The sequence below is a fragment of the Jaculus jaculus genome, chromosome X, assembly GCF_020740685.1.
Source record: "Jaculus jaculus isolate mJacJac1 chromosome X, mJacJac1.mat.Y.cur, whole genome shotgun sequence".
NCBI lineage: Eukaryota > Metazoa > Chordata > Mammalia > Rodentia > Dipodidae > Jaculus > Jaculus jaculus.
Window position 1 is genome coordinate 16,416,919 of NC_059125.1, and position 24,218 is coordinate 16,441,136.

The 24,218-nt window shown below is 43.6% G+C and overlaps 1 protein-coding gene across 1 annotated transcript in view; it reads right to left on the reverse strand.

The window, feature by feature from the left end:
• Wwc3 (WWC family member 3) overlaps positions 1-24,218 on the reverse strand; it is a 121,432-nt gene that overhangs the window by 12,162 nt on the left and 85,052 nt on the right. The window contains exons 9-17 of the mRNA XM_004663693.3: positions 21,961-22,203; positions 14,485-14,574; positions 12,921-13,483; positions 7,034-7,154; positions 5,650-5,721; positions 4,730-4,816; positions 2,731-2,923; positions 1,716-1,883; positions 1,233-1,384 (exon numbers count right to left, since the gene is read on the reverse strand). Of these exons, the coding sequence (XP_004663750.2) occupies positions 1,233-1,384; positions 1,716-1,883; positions 2,731-2,923; positions 4,730-4,816; positions 5,650-5,721; positions 7,034-7,154; positions 12,921-13,483; positions 14,485-14,574; positions 21,961-22,203 (1,689 nt within the window). The remainder of the gene's footprint in view (positions 1-1,232; positions 1,385-1,715; positions 1,884-2,730; positions 2,924-4,729; positions 4,817-5,649; positions 5,722-7,033; positions 7,155-12,920; positions 13,484-14,484; positions 14,575-21,960; positions 22,204-24,218) is intronic.

Consider the following 24,218-nt stretch of genomic DNA (forward strand, 5'->3'; position numbering starts at 1 on the left):
GCTTTCTGGGGAACACAACACTTCAATGCCTTTTATTAATACAGTCTATCTTTATTTAACACCCAAATACATCGACTGAAGGTGCCAGAGACTCCACCACAGAACCCTGCCTGGCTGGCTATCTGCTTGTGTGGACAATGATGCCCCTCCCTTGACTAGATACTATCACTCCAAAAGCAAATTCTTCTCCAAACCAAATTCAGAAAAAGCTGTATGAAGAAACAGGGCGCTTTGAAACATGACACCCTTCATTTAAAACTACAAAAAGAATGAAACACGTGTGTGCTTCCAAAGACAGAGAGACAAACCACTTCACCAGAGTTACTTGAACTACTTGTCCACTTCCTGTAGGCTTCTAGAGTCAATTCAAGGATTCACCAATGCGCCACTTAAGGCACCATGTAAAAGAACACTACGCCATTACATGACTCCACTGAGAAACATGCCCATAAGAGGCCAAGTATATAGGGACAGTGTAGATTTGGGGTTGCATAGGGCAAGAGAGAACAAGGAATGGGGGGTGACTGCTAATAGGACAGGGGTCTTTTCATCATGATGAAAATTCTTTACAACAGACAGTGATGGTCCTAGAAACCAGTAAACCATACACTTTAAATGAGTGAACGGTATGGCAGGTGGACTACTGAGATACGGAGGGTTTTCAAAGTGGGGATTTGCAGCAATGGTAGAAAGTACTTGCTTAGGTTCAAGTCCCAGCTCTGCCCCCACACACACAAAAAAAAAATAATAAGGGATTTTGAGTTGGTCATGGTGACACATGACTTTAATCCCAATGTTCAAGAAGAATCTGTGGCTGGGTACACAGTGGAACACTACTTCAAAAGCAAATATGAAAAATGCAAGAGGAGGGGGTGTCTTCTTCATTCCTGACAAAGGAGAGCCACTCAATAGTACCGTTCCTGAAGAGAAATTCTGGAATGAAGAAGGCTGGCATATGGAGTTTGGAGTATTACCCTTGTCCACATCAGCATCAATTCCCCCCACCAGACTCTGGGCTAAGTAATGGTGCAGAAGCATCAGCTGACATATTCCACAAAGGCAAAGATGAAGAATGCAGCTTGCACCCAGAAACGTCTCTTCTGAGAGCTGGGGCTGACAGGCACTGAAAAGCCTACCTAGCCTGCCTGCAGGAAGTCCACCTTGCCTAAGGATTTGAACAGACTTCTGTCCCCTCCTGAAGCCGGAAAGGGGCAGAGAAGTCCGGTTCTCACCTCTCAGACACAGCCTCGGCCTGTTCCTCCTTGCGCTCCATCTCCAGGATCTCCTCTTCAGTATACTCCAGCTTCACTCGCTCCTCAGCCAGCTCCCTCTCTACAGCTCGCAGCTGCGCTGTGGTTCTGGCCAGCAGCACTGTCACTGCATCCTGCGGGAAGAAAAAAGGAAGGATGCTTCTGGGAACTGTGAGCAGACCCTGATCTCAGCCATGCAATAGAACCAACCCCACCATTCACAACCACACACTCTTCACCTCTGAGGGAGCAAATCTGAACCAAACTAAAATGCCACTCTTGATCATGAACATGTTTGCACTAAAGACACATTTTCGTGATATGGCTATATGTGTGGACATATCTACTTCAAATTCCTTCCCTTGAACCTCTACTTCTTCACTGCAGTGTACACACAGCAAAGTCAGTCTGAACGTGAAGAAAGCAGCTGTGAAAAGACTGGCTCTTTGAGCCAGGACCAAGTACCGTCTTCCCCGAGCCAGCATGCATGGTATCCCGCGTGGCACTCTCCACCACCAGCATGGGCTCTCTCGACCTTTGCGGCTCAGAGCTAGTGAAGACCTGCACAGGGTACCAGCGCAGCTGCATGTCGCTTGAACTGTCACAGTCAGCCAAGTTTATCTGAGAAATGCCCTGTATGGGGATTAACAAGAAACATTAAAACCAGCACTGAATGATTTCACTTAATAACTGCAGTCCCTAAAACTATCAAGGTCACTCTTCAGTGTTAGGATAGAAAAGTGGTTCATTCCTATTGGAAGAATTCATGTGTCACCAAAGGAATCACAGAGGAATTTCTGAGATGATAGAGGACTGGCTGCATCTATACTATACTTTGGGAACTGGCTGGCTGAGTACTAAAGACTAACCCAATCTCTTTTGAGGCCTAGTTTTGGGATAGCCAGATAATTTGAATTTGAATGTCAAATGAATGCGGGTGTTAGTAAAAGTACATCCCATGCAGTATTTGAGATTTATATATACTAAATAATTCCTATCATTTACTTAAAATTAAATTTTAAGTGATCATCCTATGTTTTTATTTGCTAAATCCATCAAGCATATTGTGTCTTTTGACAGACAATGGGAATAATATAGAAGCTATTTCATTGGGGGGATTTGCAAATGTTGCCTGAGACAATACCTTGAAATAACAAGCATGAGAAGATCATTGGTTTGCTCTTTCCTTTCTGCTCCTCTCAGCTACAGATTCCACTTAAGATTATTATCAGAGTTTCAAAGCAGAGAGAGGGACAAATGAACAGAAAGGAAGGGAGGAAGGTAAACAGATAAATGTAGACCAAAACTAGAAAAAGAATAACAAAGAAATGAAAGGCAGTCAGAAAGAAGAGAAGGGGGAAGGAAAATAGAAGGAAGACTTAAACACAAAGCAGAGAGAAGAGGGGAAAGAAGGTAGGAGGGGGGGGGGGGGAGGGGATGGAGAACATCATGTGAGGGAGGAGGGGCCCTAGCTCCATACCAAGAGTTCTTCTTGAAGCTGCGGGTTCACTGAACACACGTATAACTGAAGTGACTTCAATGTCACCATGCTGGAATGCACAGGGATTCTGAACACTTCATTAAACACCAGTGGGGCTTGGAATTCCAAAGACTTTGAGCAGTAGGTGTTAGGAGTGCCAGAGTCGAGCGGGGGCAAGTAGACGCGGATGTGGCTAGGAGCACAAGGGAAGAAACATGTTGGCAGACAAGCAAGGACTGAGACGCTTGCTAGTGCATTCCCCACCCTCCGTGTGTTGCCTTCTAAAGATGCTCACAGAGTGAACTTCAGAGTCCTTTGGAGAAAGGGGGAGCGTTCCTTTGCTCAACTAAGAGTAGGGACAAAGACTGCTGTGACACTGGAGCTTGGAGGGAGGGGTGACTTGCTGGTAGACCTGGACAGCGGTCCTGAAGACTGGGGGTTCCAAGGCTCTGCTCGATTGCCTGTTTTGGCAAGAGCTCTTTGGCACTCTCCTTAGAACTCTACCTGCACACTTGTCAGCCAATACCATGTCATGTCATGGCAATACCACCATAATTACTATGCTTTCCATGCCCAGCCCAGAACTTGGCATATAGCGGGAAAGCCGCAAACATTTATGACCACCATGACATGTATCACTAAGATGGGTCACACTCCCAGGTGGATCCTTGGACACATATACCAAATTGCTCCTAATGTGCTTAGAAGGCTAGTTCAAAAAGAACAGTTAAGGATGGAAGATCCACTTTGGATCTGAATGGACCATTACTGGTATAGTCCTAAGCTTGGCATGTGCACACGCCTTGGAGAACAGAGAGGTAGCAATCAGGGCCAAGGTCACTAGATGGCTTCCAAACGGCAGCAACACCCATTTCCTGCTCCTCTGCTCAGTCAAGGACTCCCTGAACCCAGCCTTAGGCCTCTTGGCACAAATCATGAGATCACAGAGCCAAATGGGCCCACATCATCACCAACCATCCCTGGGAGGAGAGGGTAAGCCCCAATATAGCCAATGACAGGTTCTTCCTTGGCATTAATACAATGTATACCTGGGGTCATTGACATCACGTATCTCAACTAATTAAACTAGGCTCTTTTTTAAAGTGCATTTTCAATCAGCATATTTACTTACTAGCTCCTTGTGAGTACATTTCATTTGTCTTAAATGTGTTGCCTGAACTAGAATATACAGGTTAAAGGTTGTAAACAGGTTACATTTTTAATTTTCTTTCTTTTATAAAATTATAATTAAAAACTTTATTTAAAATAATTAGATAATTCCTTCCCACCAGCCTCCTCCTCTGTTCCCCAGCAATAAACTCTCTCTTCTTTCCTACTATTCCCTTTTATATTTTAATTTCTTTTCTTTTTTTTTTTTTCGAGATAGGGTTTCACTCTAGCCCAGGCTGACCTGGAATTCACTATAGAGTCTCAGGGTGGCCTTGAACTCACAGAGATCCTCCTACCTCTGCCTCCCAAGTGCTGGGATTAAAGGCGTGCACCACCACACCAGGCTTATATTTTAATTTCTGGTATTTTACTGTAAATTCAGGTGCCAAAATAGTTTTTCTTTTCTTTTTTTTTTTTTTAAGAGGAAAAGAGAAGCCCATCTCAAGACTCAGGTTGGGCATTTTTATATTTTATTTTTATTTATTTATTTGAGAGACACAGAGAGAGAAAGAGAGTGAGGGGGAGAGAGGAGGGGGGGGAAGGGAGAATGAGCATGTCAGGTCCTACAGCCTCTGCAAAAGAATTCCAGACACATGTGTCACCTTGTGCATCTGGCTTATGTGTGTCCTGGTGAATTGAACCAAGGTCCTTCGGCTTTGCAGACAAGTGCCTTAATCACTAAGCCATCTCTCCAGCCCCCAAAGTGGTTTCCTTTCTCCCTCAGCTTCCAGGCAGAACAGGCCAGTGAACCATGTCATGTGGAAGTGTACCCAAAGGAGACCATCACTAACTGCACACAGCCTCAAGGTTTCCAAGGCCAGAAGCTTACATTTTACAGTCTTCCTTCATCACCAGACCAGCAAAGTTCCTCAGTTGGAATACGTGCACAAGGAGACATTCATTGGTACTGTCATGCCTAGAAAATAAAGCCCAGACTTGTGGAGTGCAAATTCCTTCCCGCAAAGGAAAAGATCATTTGATTCAACTGCACCAGTAGCTGTCACCTGAGTGGCATTTTGCCCCATCCTAACCCCATGAGACATTTTATTGTCACAGCTGGAATGAAAAGGAGTGCCCAGTGGGTGGATTCCAGGGATGCTGCTGGACCTCTGTGGTATACAATTAGCTCTCTAGTGCAAAGAACAATCTAGTTTTAAATGTCAACGGAACCAACACTGAGAATCCTGGACCAGAATGATAAGAGTAAATAAAAGAATCTACCGAGACCTGAACAACCTGGCCTGCCAGTGTAAACACTGTGTCTACTACCTGTATAGAAACAAATTAGAAATCCACAAGTGTCATACTGCAGGACCACTGGATAACCCACTCTGTGTGACAGTGAACAGATATATGGGCAATGTCTTTGAGAGCTGGATTTTGCTGGGACTTTGAATCCCCCTTCTTTCTGACTCGCGACTCACTAAAGTGACAGTCCTCAGCTGGGATAGCAATGCTCAGAGACAGCCATGCAGCCACTCTTCCCTCTACCCTTGTCAACTCAGGGGAGATCAGTCAAAGTGTGACTGTGGATATCAACAATGGAGAAGAAGAACCCATGTCATATGGTTCCCTCCAGCCTTCCTCAGCTGTGTGCAACTGGGAACCAGAAGGCAGACTTGCAGCTACAGGGAAACTTTAAGGCTGAAGGAAGACTGGAGGTATTAAGGGTAGGGAGCATCACCCAGGTGGGCCCCATTCCACAGGGACATTTTTAGGAGCAACAGGGAATGTGGCTTGTGTACTCACAGAAATCCCACGTAGATCTGGGGGTCATTACAACATGTGTCTCCAAAAGCTGATTCTTCAGTATCTTCATTCCTGAATACAATGGGAAATTCACCCCAGGTTTATTCCAGAAGGAAATGGCCACTGCCGCTATGCCTAAGCTCTATAATACTTAGGATGTCTTATACTGAAAAAGAGTTCTATCAGATTGTGACCCAAGTCAATAACCTCATTGAGGGACTCAGAAGCAATGACAGATTGCCAGGATTTACTGGGTACCTACCCACAAATGTCTCTTTTTCTCCCTTCCCCTCTTCTTTGACATGGGCCTCCATCTTAGCCTGGAGTGGCGAAGAACTTACTATATAACTCAGGCTGGCCTTGAACTTATGGTAATACTCCTACCTCTTGACTATTGAGATTTAAGTGTGAGCCACCATATCTAACATCCTGATTCTTATGTTGTTGTTTTTTTTTTGAGGGGGATTGTTTTAAAAATTACTATATAACTTTAAAAATCCCACCTAAAAAAAAAACTTTAAAAGAAGTTTTCAATGACTTAAATATCCTACCTGATAGTTATAACTTTTCAAAGAAACAATAACATCAATCAAAGTAAAACATAAAAGCTAGGCATGGTGGTTCACACCTTTAATCCCAGCACTAGGAAGGCAGAGGTAGGAGGACTGCTGTGAGTTCAAGGCCACCATGAGACTACATAGTGAAATCCAGGTCAGCCTGGGCTACAGCAAGGCCCTCCCTTGAAAATCCAATACAATAAAATATAAAAAGAAAACAGAGAATCCCCAAAGTGGTTTTGCAACACAAGGGATTCAAGTAGCTAAAGGAAGAAGGGAAGGAGGAAATATATTTCCAGGGAATGAATGTCTTCTCTAGAAATACAAGTCTCTCATGTGCATTGGGCACATACTCATTTTACATTTTCAGCTTTATTGGTTTTAGGCCTTATATTCACCAAGACAAGGGAAAAAGAATTCACCCTGTAACGATGTAATGAGAGCCAGCCTCCAAGTGGCACATAGAGACCCACAGAGTTCTAAGGTCCAATCTCCTGAAGTTTAAAGAAGCTAGAAAATTAGTCTGCCTATGGATATACAAACAGCTTTCAAAGCAGGGCATGGTGGTATATAACTTTCATCTCAGCACTCGGGTGGCAAAGGTAGGAGGATTGCTGTGAATTTGAGGTCACCCTGAGACTATGTAGTGAGTTCCAGGTTGGCCTGGGCTAAAGTGAGACCCTACCTTGATAAGAAAACAATAAAAAGAAAGAAAAAAAAAACAAATTTCAAAATAGGACTGCTTACATACAGATCCTTTGTGTGCGCATTCCAGTAACTGTGGCAAGTGTGCTTTTGAAGGAAGAAACAAGGTGGCCAGCTCCTACCTTTTGGTTAGAGGTTCGAACACCCCACTGTCACTGGCAAGCGAGTAATCTGACAAGCAGGCAGAGACTCGGCGTGCTCTTCTCTCCAACCTCTTTGCGCTGTCTTCCCGGAGAGTCACTGCTGCAAACAGGGGAGACAGGGGTCAGAAAATGACAGAATGAAAAACCAAGACCTCTAGGACAGAATACAACTAAGTTCCTAAGTGCTCCAGCGACCAGCCATGGCATGTACATGCAGAAAAGACACTGCACACAATTGTCTTTAATACTGAAAAATTAAAGCAGTAGACTTCTGGTTACTTCTTGCACTTTCTTTTTTTTTTTTTTCTTGACAAGGGCTCAATATGTAGTTCTGGTTCCCCTTAAACTTGAGATGCACTTTGGCTACTTCTTTGAAAACCCTTCAACTGTCTAGGAACACATTTGAATGCATAATTCTCATTTTCTACCTCAAATGAGCACACCAAACTTAAGATAATGATGGGTAGCCACTTCACAATTCACGGAAAACAGCAGCTATGCACTCTGGGAGGTGCTATTTTCATTTCCCTTCTTTATGTTGTTTGATATTTCCTATGTTTTATACCAAAAAAGTCTGCATCTTATTGCTTTCATAATCAAAAATTTCAATTACCCAATAAACAGTAATAAACTTTAATTATCTTCAAATCAAAGAACACTGATCCATCCTTTAAAAACACAGCCTGGAACCCACAGCTTGAACTGGGAAACAAGTCAGAACCACAGCCAAATATCTAGTCTGCTCCCCAATATCAAGCTCCCACCAATCTTGGGCTACAAGAGGACCTACACCAATTAACTTCTCTCTAAATTAATAATGGTTATCCCATTTATCCGGTGCTGACTTCACTCTCCATTGGAGAATCTGCTTCTCTTTTTCAGATGGATGCAGATCCTGAGGAGAGAACCAGCCCATTGTACCTCACCAGGGCCCTAACTGAAGCCATAGAGTAATTGGGGAAATAAGCAAGAGTACTGCTTCCTTGGTGAACCTGGAGCCAGCACAAGAGTAAAGGAAATAAACACAGAGAACACTCAATTCCTATCAATCCAGAGACACAGAGGCTCCCAAGACCTTATCACTGAAGTAGACCTAAAACGAACCCAACATGGCTCAGGGAACTTCACGGAAAAGGGGGTGGAGGGATTGCTAGAGCCACAAGTTGGAACATTATGCATAGAGACATTGCCTCTCCCCCATAACTGATGGCTAACCCCACAATGCATGACCCACAATCCCCACTGAGGAGGGTCCTTGCAGAGGAGGGAGGACAGGGAGGAGGCTAACGATGGTATCAACACAGCTGTATACATACTGTACACATAACGAATAAAGAAAACAAAAAGACAGCCTGGGAGACGGGTAACTTCTGGGACTGACACTTAGTTGCCATTCTTATTGTAGTTCTGTCCCCAGGCACCCTGGGCCAAACTGGTTTCCAGAAGTGCTTTTCTGGGTGAGAACATTACCATCCCTGGCATTTTTTAAAAATCTTTTATGCTTACTTTAATCAAGAACCAAAAATAATCCTGGAATATTCGCCTTCTGACATTTTCTTCACTGTTTTTAGCCCTTTCTTCACTGTTAAAAGTTCCTTTACACAAACCCAATAGAAATACACACATAAATATGTCTATGTTGAATGTGGTTACATGGGCAGAAACCTAATGTTTTACTGGAGGGCATACATGGTTAGAAAACAGAATTAAAGATGAAGCCCCAAATTGAGCAGTTCCACTTGCTAGTAAACCAGGTATCACTGTTGAGTCTATATTTCTCTTTGCTGCCCAAGCTCTGTAAAATTTGAAAATTTGAAAAACATTAAAAATTTTCACATCTATACATTTCTAAATTGAGGGAAATGATTAGTTCGACAACAATCATCACTCTTTTCAACCAAATTAGTATTCATGTCAAGTAGATATGAGAACATTAAACGGCACACAAAACAAACAGATGGGAGAGTTTCTTATGTTAATTGGAGACAAAAGTTGTCCTCCCAAAGATTTGCAATGCAATACCTTGGTGGGCTATCTTCTCCTACTCTGGTCAGCCAAGGAGAGAAGCTCGTTCAATCTTTAAATGGCCTGAGATATCAACTTCCAAATCATAACCAGGACTCCAATATCCAGCTTTTGTTTCTATCCTTGTTACATAAAATTACCCCAGACCTGACTGTGCATGGAACCCTCCGCTAATGTGAGAGTCCCCACACTACAGAACCTTGACAAATAAAACCTGTCTCTATTTCCATTCCATGCTCTGACAACAAACAGGAATGCCTCCTCCACACAACTTGAGATCCCTTCAAGGAAACTGCACCAGGTTAACAATCCTCCTTCGAAATAGTCCCATCTTGTGGTACAAGACTAAACAAATTTGTCTCTCATCATTACAATGGCAGTCCATGCAAAGAGGAGACAGGGCAATGAGGCTGGGCTGAGTCACTGCATTCCCAGAGTAACTAGAAGCAGGAGTCACCAGGAAGTGCCTGCAAGCAGTTGCCATGGACGAGACAGTACATACTGCATACCCAAGATGTCCACTCTTGGGTTTCAAGGCTGATCATAGGAAAGTCTTTTATGCATTCATTTTTAAAGATATAACTGACCTTTTCATCAGTAAAGACACAGAGAGACACTAAAAACTGCATATGAAGACTGCTTGATAAAAAGGAAGTAAATAAAATAGAAGATCATTTTGTGGTCAAAGCTGCCAGCCAACATAATAAAATAATGAATGCCATTAAATTCTGAAGAAAAAAAATACACATGGGAAAGAAATACTGGAAGCTTAAAAAAATTCTTATATGACTATTGACATTTAAATGACAATGACAATAAGCTATCCCCTCCCACAGCTGTCCTAAAACATGGAGTCATTGCACAAGATGTGCCCGCAGCCTGCACGACAAAGGAGAGCGAGGAGCATACCAAGGCCACTTACAGTGAACGTTTCTGAGACGCCGCATGAGAAAAGAGAGAGAAAACAGATCACATGGTGTAAAATACTGCAGGATTTACAGCCAACAATTTTAAACAGAATATGCACAATAAATAGGCAAAGTCAAGATCTTTTTGCACTCTGATTAACAAATACTAATGAGTGGATGTATATGACACATACATCTTTCAAAACCCGGGAAAGACAAAACTGTAGTAAACATGTAAAAAAAAAAAGTTCAAGATTATAGTCTATGTTTTCACTCGTCTATCCTGCCATCTACCCACCTGATTAACTGAAAGCACAATGGAAATATCACTGCCGTATGGGCTGGGCAATTTATATTTTTACTTACAAAAATGTTACCTTCCTAAAAGTTGCCTGTAGCCAACCTTACTGTACTGTTTCTAGCAATACTGAAAGATAGAGGGAACTACATGCTCCTTGGGTAGCAATGGGATGATGGGGTAGGATTATCCTATGAGAATGTTTACATGCTATGACCACCCTGGCTCAGACATTCCCAAGGTAAAGGGTGTCCCCTGTGTCCAGGCCTGAAGCTGGTTACCCCAAGCAACTTGAAAACACCTAGTATGACCTAGGGTCAACTCTTTCAAATCTCTAAGGACACAAGTCAACTGACAGTGTCATGTCGGAATCAACCACAAGGTGGCAGTGGCAGTCTCTGAAGGTAGCCGAAGCCAAACCTGAACTGCTAGAACATGACAATGTCTGCCTGAGGAGGAAAAGTAAGGAGATTGGAATCAGAAATGAGGTCAGCTCTGCTCTCTTCTACTATGTCTTTCCCCTTGTCACAAGGGACCCCTGTATGGATTTTCACCATGACTTAGAGGAATATCCTTGAATCTCAACCAATCAAAGAGGCAATCAAAGTAGGCAGGAGAGGAGAAACAGTCTAGAAGGAAGGAAAGTGCAATCTGCCATTAGTTCATTTCTTTTTTAAAAAATATTTTATTTATTTATTTATTTATTTGAGAGAGAGAGAGAAAGAAAGAGAATGGGCACACCAGGGCCTCGAGCCACTGCAAACAAACTCCAGACGCATGCACCCCCTTGTGCAGCTGGCTTACGTGAGTCCTGGGGAATCGAACCGGGGTCCTTAGGCTTCTCAGGCAAACACTTTAACCATTAAGGCATTTCCCCATCCCCATTAGTTCATTTCTTATTGAAGGAAACAGGTGTGGACCAACAAACTTGTGAGTCTAAAGAAGAACAGGAGCCAGGCATGGTGGCACACACCTTTAACCCCAGCACTCAGGAGGCAGGGGTAGGAGGATCACACGAGTTTGAGGACACCCTGACACTGAGCTGGAGTGAAAGGAAGAGGAAGAAGAGGAAGGAGGAGGAATGAAGGTTGCATGTGTTAGTTCCAAAAACAATATATCTGGGAATATGACAGTGTGTTTACAAATACAGGGATAGATAAGAAAATAACAGAGATGTCAAAAAGCCGAGGGGAAACTCAGCACAGTCTCCAGTTAAACACATGTAAAAGCTAGTAGACTCCTGTTTTATAGATAGATCAATGTAAAGATCAGCTGATCTTTCTATCTGTCCATCAATCTATGCCCTCGGTAAGAGAATGGTGCCTAATGGAAAAAAACCATATATATCACCTTGATGGAAAGCAGGGAAAGGGAGAGCCTAAGGTAACAGAGCTAGCACTCATCAGGATAGGGAGCAGAAATCTGGCCTTCAGGCTGCTGATCAGAAGCTGTTTCTACCACACCACACTGACTCCGTTTTTCAACTGTACTTCTCACCCTCTGTATGCTTCTAGGGTTTCTGAGCCACTGCACTGCTGACATTCTGGGCTGGACCATTCTTTCTTGTAAGCTGTTTAGCAGCTTCCCTGGCCTCAACCTACTGATGCCAGGAGTATCCTCTCTGAATGACAGCCAAACGTGTCTTCAGCCATTGCTATACTTCCCTTAAGGGCAGGGATCCATTGGGCTATGCAAATTACCTCAGGCTTACTAAACAAAGTATTAGCGCATTTTTGTAGTGCACAGAGACATTAATTAAATAGGCTGAGCACTGGTATATTCTGGAAACCCTGTTCTTGGTATTTTTTAAAAAAACCTAAGAAACAGTCGGGTGTGGTGGCCAATGCCTTTAATAATCCCAGCCCTCTGGAGGCAGAGGTAGGAGGAGCGCCATGAGTTCACGGCCACCGGCCACCATGAGACTACACAGTGACTTCCATGTTAGTCCTGACTACATTGAGACCCGACCTTGAGGGAAAAACAAAAAAACAAAAAAAAACTAAGAAAGTTATATTTGTTGGGGGCTGGCCTGAAAAGGCACAAGGTCTCTTAAGCAGCACCCTGGTACCAAGGAAGAGCTGAACTAACAAAACTGGGTGGATGAATCTGCCATTTTGGAGACCACCAGAGAGATGAATTTGTCAACATGGCTGACACTTACTGGCACATCTTTTGAAATCACACAACTACTTTTCATTCCATGTTTGACAGGGTTACAACCTTACGGAAAGAAAGGCATACAAATAAAAAGATAAAGTCAAAGTGAAAGAAGAAGACATAGCCATTGGGCTAATACCTGACACCATCACATGTTGGTCTGAGGTGGGCAGATAAACTGAGGCCCTACTACGTCCTTACGAGCCTTGGAATGTGAAAGACTATATACTTCTTACCACCATTTTTCAACAAGTAAGCCCATTCTAAAAACAAGTGAAATCCTAGAAAAAGACTACTTTGTCCGTGTCAATCTTTCCCAGCACAGACAGGAAAGAGTATTACAGACATGGCCCCTTCCTAGGCCTACGAATGTTCTTGAACTATCAGTTCACCAAGCACTTGAAATGTCACCAGCCTCAATGTCACAGCCCACAATTTCTTCACGGCAACTCAGACCCTGCTTCCCATCACTACTTACTTCCACTGGTGGCTGCAGCTAGTTGGGGTCCCCGCTCACGGGGTCCCTCCCCATCCCCAGGAATTCCTTGAGGCTGAAATGTTGCCGTGCCCTGCAAATCTTCATCTCCCAAAGCAGAAGCCTGTGCCCGCAGTCTGTCCAGGGCACCCAGTCCTGGCACCTCAAAGCCATCTGCCAACTGTGCCAAGGGTGAGTCCCTGGAAGCTGGGAGGAAGGGCGTGTCCAAGGGTGAGCTGGGGGGTGAAAGAGAGGACAGGGAGGAGCGGGAGGACAGGGAGGCCAGAGACTGGGGTGTATCCAGGGACCTCCTCTGCTTGTGGAAGCCTGAGTGGCCCTGTGGGTCTGCAAAGGAGACGTCACGCCCCAGGGAGTCGAAGGGGATCAGATCGAAGCGCAGAAGCTGGCCGCACTCAGCATCAGCCTTCTCATACTGTGGAAGGCCATAAATGTCTGTAAAGCTGATGGAGCTGAGGGAGCCACGGCTGGAGGCCAATGAGCCCCTACTGGAGGCCAGGGACCCACGGCTGCTTCCAGAGGACACGGTCAAGGTGCTGGCAGACAGGCTGAAACAAGAGAGTCATGGTCTCAGAAACATGCATGCTGTTCCCTCTACCCACCACCCAGAGCCTGGGCTGTGACCCCAGGAAACAGCAAAGCCAACAGGAGTACAGCTCTAAGCCGGAGAGCATCTGAGCAGAGTTTGCCTGGCATCTCTTTGGAGTGACACTAGAGGGCAGTGAGCATCAGCAGACTGCTGCTTGAGTTGGAGGGGCAACAGAGAGAGTCATTCATACAAAGCGGTTAACATCCTGTTTCACAAAACAGTAAGGACTTGACAAAGACAGCCATGATTGTTCATTCAAATTTTGCTGGAAAATGTCCACATGCACTTTCTTTAAAACTCCAGAATTAAAATGCGCATAGCTAAACCTTTCTGAAGCTATAAGTTAAATTACACATTCTTTGATACCCTTAAACTCAAGATTCTCCTGCCTCAACCACCCTAGTGCTAAAATAACAGGCATGCAACCTCTGCACGAGGCTCAGACTTATTTATTGTAAAGCCAAATCTGGTTCTCTTCAATGTGACATATTCACTTTTCCACTCTGTGGTTAAGCCCACTTCAGGTTCCAAGCTCCAGTAAGAGAAATCCAAGCCAAAAATATACCTATATGAAGGCTGGGGAAATGGCTCAGTGCAGAAGCATGCCTTCCAGGCTCGAGTTGCCCTGAGTTCAATTCACCAGCAGCCACATAAACATCTGGGTGTGGGCACACTCACCTGTAACAACAGTACTATGGGTAGTAGAGAACTGCTGCATTAAGAGACGTACTTGTCTCAAGGAAATATGTGGATGGCAGAAAAGAGAATACCTAATGTTCTTCTTTGGCCTCTGCATAAACACATTGTGTGTACACATCTGCACATATATCATACTACACATTCTACAAACACACATGCCAAAAAAAGAAATTATACAGTTTATCCACATGACCCTATACCATAGTACATGTCACCGCGATACAATAATTGACTATAGTTTTTCCTTTGAAAGTAGCCTACCTTTTTAACTGAGACTGGAGATAGGATGTTAGGCGGGTAGCTTCTTCCAGCTGCATAAGTAGACAATTTCTTTTTTCCTGAAGTAGAATCCTGTTTATACAAAAATAATCAATTGGCAGGTTTTAAAGACAGAGAGAATACTTTCATAACAAGAAAGTCTGCTATATGGGATGGGAATGTAGCTCACTGGTATAATGTTTGCTCAGCTTGTGTAAGAACCTGGGTTCCTGGAGAGACCTGTCTGGAATCTGGAAGACAGCCAGTCCCCAGACAATTAGCCTGCCTAGTACTGGATAGCACTACATGAACTACTGAGGGAAAGTGCTCAAGAATGGTCCAAGCAACCAAAGGTCTAAGCTACTCAGAAGCAAACACCCTGACAGGATGTACAGGCCAGTGTAATAGTGGCACACAGCCTTGGTGGGTAACTAATAGCTTTCTGATTGGCTAAGAGACCTGATCCATGTAAAGGAACCTCTATCTGGAACTGGGAACCAGGTCAGAATCCTATGGAGACAAACGATTATGCTCTCCAGTGTCAAGCTCTCACTAGTATTTGGCTAAAAGAGGAGCAACATACATAAAATTCTCCCTAAATTAACAATGCATATCCCATTTAAACTATGCTAACTTCACTCTGTAATGGATAATCTGTTCTTTTTGACAAGCTAGTGAGGCCTGAGTAGATAAACCATCCTTCCCACTTCAGCCAAGCCCCAGCTGAAAACACAGAGGAATTGGAGGGACGAGCAAGAGTGCTGCTTCCATGCTATTCCTAATAATTGGTGCCAGGATATAGGAGACAGACCCTGAGGATACTCAATACCTACCAAAGCAGAGATCCAGAGGCTCCTAAGTACTTGTCCCGGAAGTAGACTTAAAACTCACCCACCATGGCTCAGGAAATTTTGCAGAAAAGGGGGCGGAAAGATTGTAAGAGCCACAGGTTGAGACATCATGTCCAGAGGCATTCCCTGCCCCCAAATCTGACTGATTACTGCTCCCACAATGCATAACCCACAATCCTATACAGAATACCTACAACCCCACTGAGAAGGGTCACCAGCAGAATGGGGGCAGGGACGAGGAAAAAGAGGGTACCGACACGTGATGTACAAAATATGTCATTAATAAACAAACAAATAAATAAATAAAACCTGGGTTCTATCTCTAGCACCCAAAAAATGACAGAGGGAGCGAGGGGAGGGAAAAAGGGGGGGATTCAACTATCAATTCCCTTACGTGATTTAGGTTAAAATAATTTTAAATTCTGAAAACATCTAGATTGTAAGTGACATGATAACAGAGTGTTTGTATGTTTTATATGGAAAATACATCCCTAGCACTCTGAGAAGAGCATGGCACATTGCAGACACTTGATATGTGGGTGGATGGGGCAGTGCATGAATGGGAAGATAAGTCATCCATGGATGTGTGATCAGGTGGATGCCTGGATGGGTAAGTAGTTGATGGAGTGGGAGGGCAGGTAGGTAGGTAGGTGAGTGTATGGCATGAGAATGGATGAATCGAGTGAGTATACATGGACAGAGGGGGTGGACAGAAGAGCAGAATAATGTGAGAGTACACTAAATGCTGGGTTCCAGTATAGAGCATGTATTAATCTGCTGGGGTTCCATAGAACAAATTGAATTCCTTCATCCTAAACTCCCTTCTATGCAAAGAGAATGTAAAGTTTAACTGATGTTATAATAAAGAAGGCCTCATAAGATTTTTTTTTACTGAAACATCATAACTAGTGCTGCCAAACAACCAATTTTAAAGCTAAAGAAAAGATATTAAAACCAATAGCTTTCAAAGTATTGTCTACAGACTCTAGGGGGATCCCCAAGACCTTGTCTGGGGTCCTATAATGTCTCCTCTTTCCAACTATGTATGTATAAGTGAGATCTTCATATGTTCACCACAAATGACATAACAACAACTCAAATGCTCTAGCAGCTGACTCCTAAGAAGCCAGACACTAAAAAAGGCTTATATAAAAATGTTAGGAAGAGATGAATAAAGGAAAGGTGGGGAAAGGCTAATCAAAATCTAAGAGGGTATGAATAATCCATATGGAAACCTTCTTTTTTGGACAATGGCACACCCAGAAGCCATAGATTATTACTAGAAAATTTTCAGTGCCAGGAATGGGATACCTTCCAGTGAGTTATTGGCCAAGGAGGTCCCTAATGCCCCCAAAATATTATAGGCCTTTTCCAAATCTCTTGGTTTCCCATCAGGAATAGATGGCAAGACCGTATTACTGAAGACTCCACATACTTGGGCTGTAATGTCACTGAGAAATCCTGCTGCAGCTGAACTGAAAACCTCCTCCATGTCGACCAGCTGACAGAAAGCTGGTAAAAGCCACGCTGCATGCAGTCAATGGGAGAGAGAGAAATTACCAGTGAAGATACCCAAGAGTGGACACTGCAAACCTTATATTTTGCCAGCCAGGGAAAATGAGCCAATAGGTGCAATATTGGCATGTCTGTTATGGGGAAAACAACCATTCTCTAATTGGACTGGAGGCCCACTCCATGGGTGGGAGCACATGCCTGATACTGAAAACCTATGATGGGTGAAGTAATGAGCCCTATGGGTTTAACACCCACTGGTGTCTGGCAATATATATATTCACTTTTAAGATGGCAGGGACCTTGGGGTGACTCAGAGGGCACCATAGTGTTGAGAAGTGACAGAGGAGTGCTCAGCACTGAGGCATCTCTATCACATCTTCCAAGGCTCAGGGTCCATTGCAGAAGAGGTGGCAGAAAGAATGTAACAGTCAAAGGAAGGGTAGGACTCCTTTCAATGTGCTCCTCCAGACACAAAATGGCCTGGATATCCATGACCTCACAGTGCCTGACACTATCTACACAAGACCATCATAATAGGAGGAAAAGATGATGACATCAAAATAAAAGAGAATGATGGAGAGGGGAAACGGATATGATGAAAGTGGAGTTGTGTGGGCTGGAGAGATGGCCTAGCGGTTAAGCGCTTGCCTATGAAGCCTAAGGACCCCGGTTTGAGGCTCGGTTCCCCAGGTCCCACGTTAGCCAGATGCACAAGGGGGCGCACGCGTCTGGAGTTCGTCTGCAGTGGCTGGAAGCCCTGGCGTGCCCATTCTCTCTCTCTCCGTCTATCTGTCTTTCTCCCTGTGTCTGTCACTCTCAAATAAATAAATAAAAAATGAACAAAAAATATTAAAAAAAAAAGAAAGTGGAGTTGTGGAGGGGAGCATGTGTGTGAGGGGGTTACCGTGGTTTATTGTCTATAATAATGGAAGTCAATAAAAATTTAAATATTGCTACTCTTTCTAAGCATGATTTATTTATTTACTGATTAATCAATTAATTATTTATTTATTTGATAGAGAAAGAGGGAGAGAGAGAAAGAGAAAGAGAATGGGTATCCCAGGGCCTAGAACCACTGCAAAAGAACTCCAGATGCATGCGCCCCCTCGTGCTTCTGGCTAACGTGGGTCCTGGGGAACTGAACCTGGGTCCTTTGGCTTTGCAGGCAAATGCCTTAACCACTAAGCAATCTCTCCAGCCCTCTCAGTATAGTGTTTTTGCTCCAAAAACATTATCAGAGATGGTCATGGTGGCACATGACTTTCTTTCCAGCACCTGGAACCCTTCCTGAGGAAGAAGGATCACCATGAGTTCAAGGCCAGCCAGGTGCTACAGAGCAAGTTCCAGATTAGCCTGTGCTAGAGTGAGACTCTATCTCAAAAATACAAAAAAAAAAAACTTTATCAATAATAAAAATCATTTATAATGATGTTCTCTTTACTATAAAGTAGAATAATATAAAATTTTGTCAATTCTAATTCTAAATCAGTAAATAATGACAGATAAATATTCATATAAAAACTCTTTGGGGTTCTTAGTAATTTTAACACTGGAAGGAGGTATTGGGACCTAAAGTTGGAGGAGTTCTATAATAAACTGTTCTGAGTGTAATATATGAGATTCTACTTACTTGTTATTTTAAGAAAGATATTTTATTGCTTGTGAAAAGAAAACTCTTGGATGGATTTTAATGTAATACCAGAAGACACATATGAGTGCAGTAAAGAAAGAAGTTCAATGCTCCATTAACATTTGAAAGAATGTCAGTCCCTTTGCTTGCCATACCTCATGTCTTTCTGTTCACCTAATTCTATCCCCATTTTACAGGTGAAGAAACTGACATTCAGAGAATGAAAGTACAAGGCCTAGGCTATGCAAGTTCAAAGGCACTTTACCCAGACTCTGCTGTCCCACTTGCTGCTGTTGTTAATGCTTGGCAAGAAAGGGGCCGTTCTTTCATCCCAGATTGTTACGCTTAAATTCCTACCTAAGGCTATCAACAGGAACAGCTTCAAGTTCCAGTCTCTAATTCATTTTTTTTTCTAGAAGATAGAAAATGCTAAAAGAAAGGGAGCTCAAATTTTGTCCCTCAGTGGGCTTTTGACCTGTAACTCTCTGGATGAATGGCCCTGGAGCTAAGACAGGCAAAGACTGGGTTGCGGTCATATAGCTACCTTAACTCAGCCCAAAGATGCCAGGTTCTGTCCCTTTGTGCCAGCTTTACCCGGAGCCTAATCCTTCACAGCCTGTGCTGAAGGGAACCTCCTCCCGAGAGGCCCACCTCACTGGTGGAAAGCAGCATGGAGAAATGTGGACAAAATGTTGAGAGATGTGAGGACTTTAGCCTCATCTCATAAATCGATTGAGGTTACAAAGTACAGGAGAGAAAGGTACTTATCACATGTACACAGCCCCCTCCCCATGGCCAAGGTCATTTTATAGCAGATTCTAAAATTCACTTGGTTCAACTGAGCCCTGGTTGAGGGCCCTGTGTCAGAACTGATTGCCTAGGCTGGTCCCACAAGAGACGCTCCTTTCTGGGTAATAGTCTAGCTTTGTTGCCTCATGCCTGGAACTCAGGCATCAATACTCAGGCTCCTGCCTTCCTAGTACATAGCAGGGAAACATGCCAGGCAGTGGATGCTCTCTATAGAGGTGGAAGGCACTGATCTGATAGTCCCAAATCTGAACAGCTGCAGAATCCCAAACTACATGATCACCTAAGTGACGATTCAAGCTTGGAATTTTTAATCGGAATACTATGTAGGTGTTCCCTAGGACCATAGCACTGAAACATGTTGAACTTCCACGTGGATAGGACAACTACAGTCAAGGGGATATGGGTAGGGGAACCTTGGGAAGCCAGGTGGCATTTTGTGGGAACAGACCTACCCCACTGAAATGAGATCAATGGGAACTCCAGGGCCTCCTCCCCAGAACATACAGAATCAAATACCAAGGCAGAAGAGAAGGGAATGTTTAACTTAAAAAGCCCACAAGCCCTGAAGCATGAAAGAAAACTTCATTGGCATGACTGCTTTTAAGATTCAGACTCAGCTCTATGTTTGAAGGAGATGGAAAGGCATGCCCATCATCTCATGCAAATTAAAATGTCCTTCTGCCTTTACCTAGGAGCTGGATTTTCCAAATCCTTCCACTTCCTTCCAATGCTGTCATGAGTCCTGAATGCTAGGGCACAGACTTGGCTACCTAAGCATTAGCAACAAGATTGCCTAACCAATACTGAGAACAGTCAGAAGATATGCTGAATCAGTCACACTTGCATCTGTACACATCACATAACTCTGGTGGCTTAGACTTCAGGTAGAGAACGCTCAGAGAGGTACAGCTTAGGGTCTTGTTTATACGCCGAATTGTCGGGAGCCAGTGTGTTAACAAATGGGGTGGACTCTCCAAAGCACAGTAAATAGCCACAGATAAACCACTGACAGCTGCTAAATGTGGAAAGCAGACACAGCCTCTGACACACTCCACAATCTTAGACAGCAAATGAAAACCAGAAGACATGGCACGCAATGAAAGGCCCAACAACTTGGCACTGAAGAAGACAAAAGACACTGGCTTCACGTGTCCTATGTTTGAAAGAGTCTCAAGAGTAACTGAAGAGAGACACATTCAGAAATGGACCCACAAAAAGCTGTGACTTCCTACTACAAAAGAAAGAGCAGGCTTCCCTGGCTAGAAATCAAAGTCAGAGATAAAAGCAATAGGGAGACACCCAGAATGCTACAAGGAGAAATTCTCCACAGCAACAGAGGCTCCCTGTTCTGGAGCCAGAGCACTACCTGCCCTCCCCCATCTTCTTGCTGGCACCCCCAGGCCTTCATAGGCACTGCCAGATAATAGTCCCTACACCTGTGACAGAAAGGATACAATACAGATGGCATGTCACCTGTCCTCTCTAGCTCCCTATCCCCATCTATCTCTATCATCTTCCATCTTTCCTCTCTTTTTTTTAAATACCAATTTTATTATATCATTATTTTTTGGAGAGAGAGAGAATGAATGAGAATGTGTGTGCCAGGACCTCCTGCCACTGTAAATGAACTCCAGGCTCATGTGTCACTTTGTGCACCTGGCTTTGCATGGGTACCGGGGAAGGCAGAATATTAGGCTTTGCATACAAGCACCTTTAATCACTGTGATAGCACTCCAGTTCCTTGTTTCTCGTTTTGGATGCACAGTCCCACTCTGTAGCTCAGGCTAGCTTGAAACTCACTATGTACCCTAGGCTGCCCTCAAGTTGGGAGCAATCCTCCTGTTTCAGCCTCCCAAGTGCTGGGAATATGGACATTAGCTACTACACCAAGCTTTCAGGTCCCACTTCTGAGCAGGCACTAGGAACTTTGAGAGCCCTGAGAAGCAGCTGGAACCTCCCATGGCATGAAAGACCAAGGCTCCTGCCTTCCTAGTACATAGCAGGGAAACATGCCAGGCAGTGGATGCTCTCCATAGAGGTGGAAGGCCCTGATCTGATAGTCCCAAATCTGAACAGCTGCAGAATCCCAAACTACATGATCACCTAAGTGATGAATCAAGTTTGGAATTTTGAAGTATTTCTAGGTTTTAGATTTTCCAATTTGGAATGCTTAATGGATAAAAATTAGGTAAATGTTTCAAAATTGAGTAACCCCAGCCCCAAGTGGTAGCATGTCTATAATCTTAGCAATTGGGAGGCAGAGGCAGGATGATCAGAAAACTGAGGCCAGCTTCAGCTATGTAGCAATTTGGTAGCCAACCTTGGTACATGAGACCCATCTGAAAAATCAATAAATGTATAAGAAAGAAATGTTCTAAGACTGTAGCTTAGTGATAGCGGGTTCACCCTAGCATGTAAAAGAAAGAAAAAAAATAATAACAATTTATCACAAATTTTATTTATTATTAATTTATGATAAATTATTCATTTATTATAAATTTCAAAATTGGAAATACCCTTGGGCTCATGCAATTCACACAAAGAATACTTAACCTGCACCAATTAAGAACATCTTCCCCACAGCATATACAAGTCATCCAGTTGGCTGGTCGAGTTGGTTCTTCACCAGAAGCACCATCTCTCCTGCCCCCGAAGCCCTAGAGAATCACCCACCTTTCTGTGGCACCCTGTACAGACGTGGCCCGAGCACGCTGGATCTCCTCCTCCAGGCGCCTTCTCTCCTCCTCCAGCCGGGCTACGTCTTCTGCCGACCTCCGCTGCTGAATGATGAGCTGCAGCTCTTGCAGCAGGGCCTCCTTCTCCTTGATGAGCTGCAGCCGGTCCCTGTCAGCCTCAGCCATGCCCGGCCATGACTCGTTAGACAACTGGGCCAACTGCTGCTGAATGTTGGAGACTCTGTGAGAAAGATAGAGAAAGGGGCAGGAGAAGATAGGAATGAACTGAATACCTCCTCTTCACACATTCTCTGTGCTATCACTGATTCCATAAACTCCCTTGGTTAAATAAACAGCGTGTTAATTATACCAACCTGAAATTTAATAACATTTAGAAATGATGGGTCATGAAAACTACAAAGATTCTTTGCCTAATCTGTTCTCATCTGAGATGTGAGATGACAATAATTACATGGTCCTTGTTTCAAAGAATTAACAAACAGGCTAGTCATCCTCAACACACCCAGATTCGGTGTTGTTGCAGATTCCTGCTTTCCTATTTGATGCTATCCCAGAGAGGAACAAAGCTGCTCATTTCTGTTCTCCTACCTCTACCATCAGTAGGTAAACACTGTTCAGGACACCCAAGAGATGCTCAGGCTTTCTGCCTGCTGGGCTGGGCCTTAGTACTAACAGGATCCTTGGAAGAAAAGAGGACAGAAATGCACCCACCACACACAGGCTTCTAAAGATAATAGCTCTTGAGCTCCAGGCTCCATGTCTCCTTCCTATGGCAGAGCCCTCAGCCCGATGTTACTGCAAAGTGCCTTACAGAGGGCAGGTACTCAACATAAGCCAAGCACATCAACACGTCCATGCCCCTGGATTTCTAAATGCTTGCCTGACAAATAAGCTTCATCTCTTTTTGTGTCCTGAAGTGATGTCAACTTGATATGAAGTGAAATAGAAATGGCTTGGGCTTTGAAAGAATCCTTTAAGGTGGGAGTATGTTGTCAATAATGACTCTTAAAAAAATAAATAAATAAAACTCGAAATGCCAGATCCAACTTGACCCCAGTGCTGTGGAGCACAAAGTTCAGCACACATGCCCAAAATTCAAATCCAAAGACTTCTTTGAGATGGCAGAGAGCTGTGAGGGCATGCAAGCAGCTTGTACAAGCGGGGCTTCACAATCACCTGGGAATTGTTACAAAGACAACCTGCCAGGCCATAGCCCAGATCTGCTGACTCTGACCCTGCAGCTCTGGGGTCTTGGAAAGCCCTCTGGATGCTTCTAGATACCCACGCAAAGTTGAATAACTAGGGTTCCCAGACTTTCCTCCACTACAGCCCTACCTGGTCTGGAGGGTGCTAACAGACCTCAGAGTTTTAGGAGTTTTTATTAGGAACAGGCAAGATGCTGTGTCTCACTAAAATTCAGGCCGCGAGTAGCCATAAGACTCCTTATATTCTGTGCCGAGGACAGAAGATATCACCTGTGTCTGGCTTTCTGCCTGCAGGGTCTAGCCTTCAGAATCCTTCTCAACCCTTAACTTCACACAGACACCACCAATTGACTGGAGTTGTCAAACATGTTAAAACCTGTGGCTTAACCCTGTGCCAAGTGAGGCTCCCTCTAATCTAGACAAATGCACAGGGACTTGTCAACGAGATTGAAGGATCAGACAGGATACCTTCTCCAAGAATCAATCTGAAACCCACAGTCACAGAATAAAAGGGCCTAGAGGCTATAGATCAAATATGTGCATTTTACTCAAGCCTAGTTCTCCAAGAGTGTTAACAAACCAGTTAAACATCACTAGCTTAATTCCATAAGTTGCTTTCTATCTTCAAACTAATTTCCTGAAAATGTGTTCAAAAAATGATGTTGAAGAATGTCACTGAAAATAGTTAATTAATCACAGAGGTAGCTGAACAGGAGTAGGAATCCAAGTAGGCTTAGGCATCCACCTATGTCTAATTAATGTAATTAAAATTCATGGCAATCATATAACTGAAGCCCAAGGAAGCACTCTGGGCAGGCCATAAAAAACTCAGTGTCAAAGCTCAAACATTATACCCAGTGAAATTTCTAGAGCATTCTATTGTAAGATAAGACAAAGGAAAATATAAAATACTTGAACAACAATGGGAAAATCTACTATGCCCTCATACTTTTTTTAAAATTTCAGTTTATTTGATCCATAAAGATATCAATGCCTGTCACACATAGAATACAAACAAACATTTTTTATA